General features: G+C 47.2%; 1 protein-coding gene across 1 annotated transcript; it reads right to left on the bottom strand.

The window, feature by feature from the left end:
• Nucleotides 1-18: 18 nt before the first annotated feature.
• acmsd (aminocarboxymuconate semialdehyde decarboxylase) lies at nt 19-8,382 on the bottom strand. The gene is made up of 10 exons (XM_033986637.2): nt 8,286-8,382; nt 7,689-7,730; nt 5,763-5,859; nt 5,102-5,151; nt 4,686-4,922; nt 3,628-3,721; nt 3,444-3,539; nt 1,328-1,500; nt 538-636; nt 19-164 (listed from the first exon to the last, which is right to left on the bottom strand). The coding sequence occupies exons 1-10, from the start codon at nt 8,340-8,342 to the stop codon at nt 102-104; spliced, it is 1,008 nt and encodes a 335-aa protein (XP_033842528.1). The 5' UTR covers nt 8,343-8,382; the 3' UTR covers nt 19-101.
• Nucleotides 8,383-9,210: the final 828 nt, after the last annotated feature.

The following is a 9,210-nucleotide window of genomic DNA, read 5'->3' as shown; positions in this document are numbered from 1 at the left end:
CAATAAATCAAACCACTTGAACTGATACTTTATTAAACTGCCTAAAACTCTGGAAGGTGTCGTCAGTGAAGTAACATTTACTTTAAAGTATTTTATGTACTTTATTCAAACTGTTCTCGTTTAAGGCCCAAAAACTCCAGAGCGTTTCCAGCCAGAAGTTTGTCCTGGAAAAAGAAGAAAAAAAGATGATTTAAGACATGAAACAAGCACATATTTAAAGAGGAGGTATTTACTCCTGCGGGGTATTAAAGAGGAGGTATTTACTCCTGTGGGGTATTAAAGAGGAGGTATTTACTTCTGTGGGGTATTAAAGAGGAGGTATTTACTCCTGTGGGGTATTAAAGAGGAGGTATTTACTCCTGTGGGGTATTAAAGAGGAGGTATTTACTTCTGTGGGGTATTAAAGAGGAGGTATTTACCTCTGTGGGGTATTAAAGAGGAGGTATTTACCTCTGTGGGGTATTAAAGAGGAGGTATTTACTCCTGTGGGGTATTAAAGAGGAGGTATTTACTTCTGTGGGGTATTAAAGGGGGTACCTGGACGCTCTGGGGCAGGTCGCTCATGGACTGGATCAAAGCTCCAGGCTGAAGTTCCCCCAGAGGAAACGGATAATCTGAGCCCAACATCACACGGTCCTGAGAAACAAGAACAAGGACTGAACCAGGTCTAAACCAGGACTGAACCAGGTCTAAACCAGGTCTAAACCAGGTCTAAACCAGGTCTAAACCAGGACTAAACCAGGACTAAACCAGGTCTAAACTAGGACTAAACCAGGACTAAACCAAGACTAAACCAGGACTAAACCAAGACTAAACAGGACTAAACCAGGACTAAACCAAGACTAAACCAGGACTAAACCAGGACTAAACCAGGACCAAACCAGGACTAAACCAGGACTAAACCGGGTCTAAACCAGGACTAAACCAGGTCTAAACCAGGACTAAACCAGGTCTAAACCAGGACTAAACCAGGACCAAACCAGGACTAAACCAGGACTAAACTGGGTCTAAACCAGGACTAAACCAGGTCTAAACCAGGACTAAACCAGGACTAAACCAGGACCAAACCAGGACTAAACCAGGACTAAACCGGGTCTAAACCAGGACTAAACCGGGTCTAAACCAGGACTAAACCAGGACTAAACCAAGACTAAACCAGGACTAAACCAGGACTAAACCAGGACTAAACCAGGACTAAACCAAGACTAAACCAGGTCTAAACCAGGACTAAACCAGGTCTAAACCAGGACTAAACCAGGTCTAAACCAGGACTAAACCAAGACTAAACCAGGTCTAAACCAGGTCTAAACCAGGTCTAAACCTGTACCTCTCCGATGACGTCCAGCAGCAGTCTGAGGGCTCGGGGGTCGTGGGTGAGGGAGTCGGTGTAGAAGGTTCCGCAGTATTTAAGAGGAGACTGGGGGTTGTCCCGGGCGCACAGGTCGGGTCTGACGGCGTGTCCATGAGCAACACGTCCCACCGTGTAAGGAAACGCCCCACCTGTGACGACAACATGACACATAGAACAATCACTGTGTCAAACACACAACACACACAACACACACACAACAGCACAGAACACACAACACACACAACACACAACACACACACACAACACACACAGAACACACAACACACAGAACACAACACAGAACACACAACACAGAACACACAACACAGTACACACACACAACACACACAACAGCACAGAACACACAACACAGAACACACAACACAACACAGAACACACAACACACACAACACAGAACACAACACAGTACACACACAACACACACAACACAGAACACACACATCACAGAACACACAACACACACACACAACAGCACAGAACACACAACACACACAACACAGAACACACAACACAGTACACACACACAACACAGAACACACAACCAGCATACACAACACACACAACACACACAGATGTGTGTGAGGCATGTGTGATAGTGTGTGATAGTGTGTGAAAGTGTGTGATAGTGTGTGATAGTGTGTGATAATGTGTGATAGTGTGATAGTGTGATAGTGTGATAATGTGATAGTGTGTCATAGTGTGATAGTGTGTGATAGTGTGTGAAAGTGTGTGATAGTGTGATAGTGTGTGATAGTGTGAGAGTGTGTGAGAGTGTGTGATAGTGTGTGATAGTGTGTCATAGTGTGTCATAGTGTGTGAAAGTGTGTGATAGTGTGTGATAGTGTGTCATAGTGTGTGAGAGTGTGTGAGAGTGTGTGATAGTGTGTGATCGTGTGTGATAGTGTGTGATAGTGTGTGATAGTGTGTGATAGTGTGTCATAGTGTGTTATAGTGTGTGAAAGTGTGTGATAGTGTGTGATCGTGTGTGATCATGTGTCATAGTGTGTCATAATGTGTGATAGTGTGATAATGTGATAGTGTGTCATAGTGTGTGATAGTGTGTGATAGTGTGATAATGTGATAGTGTGTCATAGTGTGTGATAGTGTGTCATAGTGTGTGATAGTATGTGATAGTGTGTGATAGTGTGTGATAGTGTGTCATAGTGTGTCATAGTGTGTGAAAGTGTGTGATAGTGTGTCATAGTGTGTCATAGTGTGTCATAGTGTGTGAAAGTGTGTGATAGTGTGATAATGTGATAGTGTGTCATAGTGTGTGAAAGTGTGTGATAGTGTGATAGTGTGTGATAGTGTGATAGTGTGTCATAGTGCGTCATAGTGTGTCATAGTGTGTGATAGTGTGTCATAGTGTGTGATAGTGTGATAGTGTGTGATAGTGTGTCATAGTGTGTGATAGTGTGTCATAGTGTGTGATAGTGTGTCATAGTGTGTGATAGTGTGTGATAGTGTGTCATAGTGTGTGATAGTGTGTCATAGTGTGTGATAGTGTGATAGTGTGTCATAGTGTGTCATAGTGTGTGATAGTGTGTCATAGTGTGTGATAGTGTGTGATAGTGTGTCATAGTGTGTCATAGTGTGTCATAGTGTGTCATAGTGTGTCATAGTGTGTCATAGTGTGTCATAGTGTGTCATAGTGTGTGATAGTGTGTCATAGTGTGTGATAGTGTGTGATAGTGTGTCATAGTGTGTCATAGTGTGTGATAGTGTGTCATAGTGTGTGATAGTGTGTCATAGTGTGTGATAGTGTGTGATAGTGTGTCATAGTGTGTCATAGTGTGTCATAGTGTGTGATAGTGTGTGATAGTGTGTCATAGTGTGTGATAGTGTGTCATAGTGTGTGATAGTGTGTGATAGTGTGTCATAGTGTGTCATAGTGTGTCATAGTGTGTCATAGTGTGTCATAGTGTGTCATAGTGTGTCATAGTGTGTGATAGTGTGTCATAGTGTGTGATAGTGTGTCATAGTGTGTGATAGTGTGTGATAGTGTGTCATAGTGTGTCATAGTGTGTCATAGTGTGTCATAGTGTGTCATAGTGTGTCATAGTGTGTGTACCTCCGTGAGCGAAGCACACTCTGAGTTTAGGAAAGAGCTCGAAAATTCCTCCAAAGATCATGGAGCAGATGGCTGTGGTCGTCTCTGCAGGCATCCCTGAGGACAGAGGACACGCAGGGGACGGAGTAGTAGAAGTGGTAGTAGTAGTAGTAGTTGTAGAAATAGTAGTAGTAGTACTTCTTACCCACTAACCAGGGGAGCCAGTACTTGTCCATGCGTCCATCTGTCTGCATGTCCCAGGGGTGAACGAAAAGACAGCAGCCCAACTCCTCTGCTGCCTGAAAGACCAGGACTAAACCAGGACTAAACTAGGACTAAACCAGGACTAAACCAGGTCTAAAAAAGGACTAAACAAGAACTAGACCAGGACTAAACCAGGACTAAACCAGGACTAAACTAGGACTAAACCAGGACTAAACCAGGTCTAAAAAAGGACTAAACAAGAACTAGACCAGGACTAAACCAGGACTAAACCAGGACTAAACTAGGACTAAACCAGGACTAAACCAGGTCTAAAAAAGGACTAAACAAGAACTAGACCAGGACTAAACCAGGACTAAACCAGGACTAAACCAGGACTAAACCAGGTCTAAAAAAGGACTGAACAAGAACTAAACCAGGACTAAACCAGGACTAAACCAGGACTAAACCAGGACTAAACCAGGTCTAAAAAAGGACTGAACAAGAACTAAACCAGGACTAAACCAGGACTAAACCAGGTCTAAAAAAGGACTAAACAAGAACTAGACCAGGACTAAACCAGGACTAAACCAGGACTAAACCAGGACTAAACCAGGACTAAACCAGGACTAAACTAGGACTAAACCAGGACTAAACCAGGTCTAAAAAAGGACTAAACAAGAACTAGACCAGGACTAAACCAGGACTAAACCAGGACTAAACCAGGACTAAACCAGGACTAAACCAGGTCTAAAAAATGACTAAACAAGAACTAAACCAGGACTAAACCAGGACTAAACCAGGTCTAAAAAAGGACTAAACAAGAACTAGACCAGGACTAAACCAGGACTAAACCAGGACTAAACCAGGACTAAACTAGGACTAAACCAGGACTAAACCAGGTCTAAAAAAGGACTAAACAAGAACTAGACCAGGACTAAACCAGGACTAAACCAGGACTAAACCAGGTCTAAAAAAGGACTAAACAAGAACTAAACCAGGATTAAACCAGGACTAAACCAGGACTAAACCAGGACTTAACCAGATCTGCACAGGACTCACGGCGTAGAATGGGTGGAGCTCCGGTGCGTTCAGGTCCCACTCGTTGATGTGAGATCCGATCTGGAGTCCGGGGAATCCGAGTTCTTGGACACAGCGTCTCATCTCGACCTCGGCGAGTCCCGGGTCCTGGAGCGGGACGGTGCCCAGACCCACGAACCTGCCCGGACAGGACCGCACCTGCCGCGCCAGGTCGTCATTCAGCAGCCGGCACAGGTCCAGGCAGTCAGCGGGACGGGCCTGCAGCACAGAGAGTCAGATGCCCTCCCCGTGTGTCAGACGCCCTCCCCGTGTGTCAGATGCCCTCCCCGTGTGTCAGATGCCCTCCCCGTGTGTCAGATGCCCTCCCCGTGTGTCAGACGCCCTCCCCGTGTGTCAGATGCCCTCCCCGTGTGTCAGATGCCCTCCCCGTGTCTTACCCAGTAGTTGAACATGACGGGGACGGTGGACAGAGCTTGGACAGTGACTCCTGAGAATCACAAGTATTTTATTCAGATTCTTTTAGTATTTGTAGGTTTCAGGTTTTCAGATTTAATTTATTTCCGTTTCCTCGTTGAGAAATTGGTCTGAGAGCAGAGTTCAGCAGAAAGAACACACAACGTGACACAACACAACACAAACACACAACACAACACAAACACACAACATGACAAAAACACACAACATGACAAGAACACACAACATGACACAACATGACACAACACGACAAAAACACACAACACGACAAGAACACACAACATGACAAAAACACACAACACGACAAAAACACACAACACGACAAGAACACACAACACGACAAGAGCACACAACATGACAAAAACACACATGACAAAAACACACAACACGACAAAAACACACAACACGACAAAAACACACAACACGACAAAAACACACAACACGACAAGAACACACAACATGACACAACACGACAAAAACACACGACAAGAACAAACAGACCACAGGACACAGTCTGCACCTGAACCCACCGCTCACAAATGGTAGTACAAGTAGTAGTAGTAGTAGTAGTAGTAGTAGTAGTAGTAGTAGTAGTAGTAGTAGTAGTAGTAGTAGTAAAAGTACCATCTCGGTCCATGTCTCGGATCCGGGCCTCAAGGTTCCAACAGTTTTCCTGAACCACACGGAACAACTTCCCATCCTTCATCATCCGACCCTCCCCCTGAAACAAGACCAGAGACCAGGACTAGACCAGGACTAGACCAGGACTAGACCAGGACTACACCAGGACTAGACCAGGACTAGACCAGGACTAGACCAGGACTAGACCAGGACAAGACCAGGACTACACCAGGACTACACCAGGACTAGACCAGGACTAGACCAGGACTAGACCAGGACAAGACCAGGACTACACCAGGACTAGACCAGGACTAGACCAGGACTAGACCAGGACAAGACCAGGACTACACCAGGACTAGACCAGGACTAGACCAGGACTGAACCAGGACTAGACCAGGACTAGACCAGGACTAGACCAGGACTAGACCAGGACTAGACCAGGACTAAACCAGGACTAGACCAGGACTAGACCAGGACTAGACCAGGACTAGACCAGGACTGAACCAGGACTAGACCAGGACTAGACCAGGACTAGACCAGGACTAGAGACAGTGCATTGACCGGGGACTCTGTTGTTCTCCTGGGGGACTTCAGTGCCCACGTGGAGGGGAGTGATTGGGGAGAACGTCCTCTCTGTCCGTGTTCTGTTGTTGTTCTTCTGAGCGAGTCACAGTTTGTCCATAACAAACATGTTCAAGCACAAGGTCCATCAGTGCACGAGGCACCAGCAGTGCTTCACCAACACTGTTTACAGAGCGGGTGGAGAGCTGCTGACCTCCACTGGGGATGTTGTCGGGCGGTGGAAGGAATACTTTGAGGATCTCCTCAATCCCACTGTCATGTCTTCCGGGGAGGAAGCAGAAACTGGGGACCTAGAGTCGGACTCGTCCATCACCCTGGCTGAAGTCACTGAGGTGGTTGGCAAGCTCCTCTGTGGCTCCGGGGGTGGACGAGATCCGCCCTGAGTATCTCAAGTCTCTGGATGTTGTGGGGCTGTCTTGGCTGACACGTCTCTGCAACATCGCGTGGCGGTCGGGGACAGTACCTGTGGAATGGCAGACCGGGGTGGTGGTCCCTCTGTATAAGAAGGGGGACCGGAGGGTGTGTTCCAATTACAGGGGAATCACACTCATCAGCCTCAGTAAGGTCTATTCCAGGGACTGGAGAGGAGAATCCGACCGATAGTCGAACCTCAGATTCAGGAGGAGCAGTGTGGTTTTCGTCCCGGTCGTGGAACACTGGACCAGCTCTATACTCTCCATCGGGTCCTCGAGGCTCATGGGAGTTTGCCACAGTCCACATGTGTTTTGTGGATCTGGAGAAGGCATTCGACCGTGTCCCTCGTGGTGTCCTTTGGGGGGTGCTCTGGGAGTATGGGGTCCGGGGCTCTTTGTTAAGGGCTGTCCGGTCCCTGTATGACCGGAGCAGGAGCTGTGTTCATTGCCGACAGTAAGTCAGACCTGTTCCCAGTGCATGTTGGACTCCGCCAGGGCTGCCCTTTGTCACCGGTTCTGTTCATTATATTTATGGACAGAATTTCTAGGTGCAGCCAGGGGCCGGAGGGGGTCTGGTTCAGGATGTTCAGGATGCCTCCTGGACGCCTCCTTGGGGACGTGTTTTGGGCATGTCCCACCGGGAGGAGGCCCAAATGGAGACCCAGGACACACTGGAGGGACAATGTCTCTCTCTGTCCTGGGAACACCTTGGGGTCCCACCGGAGGAGCTGGAGGAAGTGTCTGGGGTGGGGGAAGAACCAGGACTGAACCAGGACTAAACCAGGACTAAAACAGGACTAAACCAGGACTAAACCAGGACTAAAACAAGACTAAACCAGGACTAGACCAGGACTAAACCAGGACTAAAACAAGACTAAACCAGGACTAAAACAAGACTAAACCAGGACTAGACCAGGACTAGACCAGGACTCACGTTCTGAAGCTGCAGTTGTATGAAGCCTCCATATCCATATCTCTGAAACACAGGGTTTAACATGTGAGTGTCCTGCCCAAAGGCACAACCACAGTCTGCAGAGCTCGGACTGAACCATAAATCTCCCCGTTATAAGGCAACGGCTCTACCACCTGAGCCACCAGGAGGTCTGCCAGATGACAACCAGCAGACTGTAGTACATGAAGTACTGCAGCAAGAAGGAGGATCAGTAGTAGTAGTAGTAGTAGTAGTAGTAGTAGTAGTAGTAGTAGTAGTAGTAGTAGTAGTAGTCCTCGTACCTGTCTCAGGTTGGAGCACTCAGTCGTAGTAGTAGTAGTAGTAGTAGTAGTAGTAGTAGTCCTCGTACCTGTCTCAGGTTGGAGCACTCAGTCGTAGTAGTAGTAGTAGTAGTAGTAGTAGTAGTAGTAGTAGTAGTAGTAGTAGTAGTAGTAGTAGTAGCAGTAGTAGTAGTAGTAGTAGTAGTAGTAGTAGTAGTAGTAGTAGTAGTAGTAGTAGTAGTAGTAGTAGTAGTAGTAGTAGCAGTAGTAGTAGTAGTAGTAGTAGCAGTAGTAGTAGTAGTAGTAGTACTCCTCGTACCTGTCTCAGGTCGGGCCACTCTTGGGGCAGGATGTGATTGTGAATATCTATTTTCATGGCTGTTTCTTTCTGTGTTTAGTCCAGATGTCACTGAGAGCAGAGGATTCTGGGTAATGATTGACTGAGCCCGCCCCCCTGATCTGTATCGACCAACCAGACCACACCCCACAGGCGTTAAACTATAACTATACACACACACACTCACATACACACACAAGGACACACAAGTACACCCACAGTGGAGCTTTAACCCTAATGCAGTGTCCGGCTCAGATGTGTGTTGTGTGTTGTGTGCTGTGTGTTGTGTGTTGTGTGCTGTGTGTTGTGTGTTGTGTGCTGTGTGTTGTGTGTTGTGTGCTGTGTGTTGTGTGCTGTGTGCTGTGTGTTGTGTGTTGTGTGCTGTGTGCTGTGTGTTGTGATATATGCCATATATCGATTAGACCGGCGAGCGGCGAGGAGCCGGATGTGAGCCAGAGTCCGGGAATGTGTCGTGAAGAGCAGGAGACAGGAACAGGGACGGAACTAGAGACAACAGAGGCAGGGAGCAAGAACCAGGGTGGGAAGCGGGGTGCAAGCTGAGGTCCAGGACGAGACAAGATGGTGGAGGCAAAACAGACAAGAGCGGAGCAGGAACACACGGTCAGGAACAGAACCAGAGGAGCTGGGACGGTCCAGGGAGCAGGAATCTGAGGGCAGCAAAAATCCAGTCAGCATCAAAAAGGCAACAAGCGAGTACAAAAACAGAGCAGGAATAGTCACGTTTGACACGTGGACGATCTGGCACCGAGGGTCTGGTCCTGGTTCCTCTTATCCACGGCAGGTGGCGTTGATTGCGCTAAGGCAGTGCTTTATTTTCTATCATTCCCCCCTGTAAAGAAGAAAAAATTTCGCGCCCCCCCTGAAAAAAATACAATAAATGAAATGA

This window comes from Periophthalmus magnuspinnatus, chromosome 21 (genome assembly GCF_009829125.3).
Source record: "Periophthalmus magnuspinnatus isolate fPerMag1 chromosome 21, fPerMag1.2.pri, whole genome shotgun sequence".
Taxonomy (NCBI): Eukaryota; Metazoa; Chordata; class Actinopteri; order Gobiiformes; family Gobiidae; genus Periophthalmus; species Periophthalmus magnuspinnatus.
The sequence above is the reverse complement of the archived record's forward strand: the minus strand, read 5'-3'. Positions and strand labels throughout refer to the sequence as shown.

Excerpts from the sequence above, each read along its gene's own strand:
- acmsd (XM_033986637.2), bottom strand. The coding sequence starts at position 8,342 with ATGAAAATAGATATTCACAATCACATCCTGCCCCAAGAGTGGCCCGAC. Across the intron at positions 3,722-4,685 it reads AGCTCCACCCATTCTACGCC|GCAGCAGAGGAGTTGGGCTG; the intron begins GTGAGTCCTGTG and ends CTGGTCTTTCAG. Across the intron at positions 165-537 it reads ACCTGCCCCAGAGCGTCCAG|GACAAACTTCTGGCTGGAAA; the intron begins GTACCCCCTTTA and ends TTCTTTTTCCAG.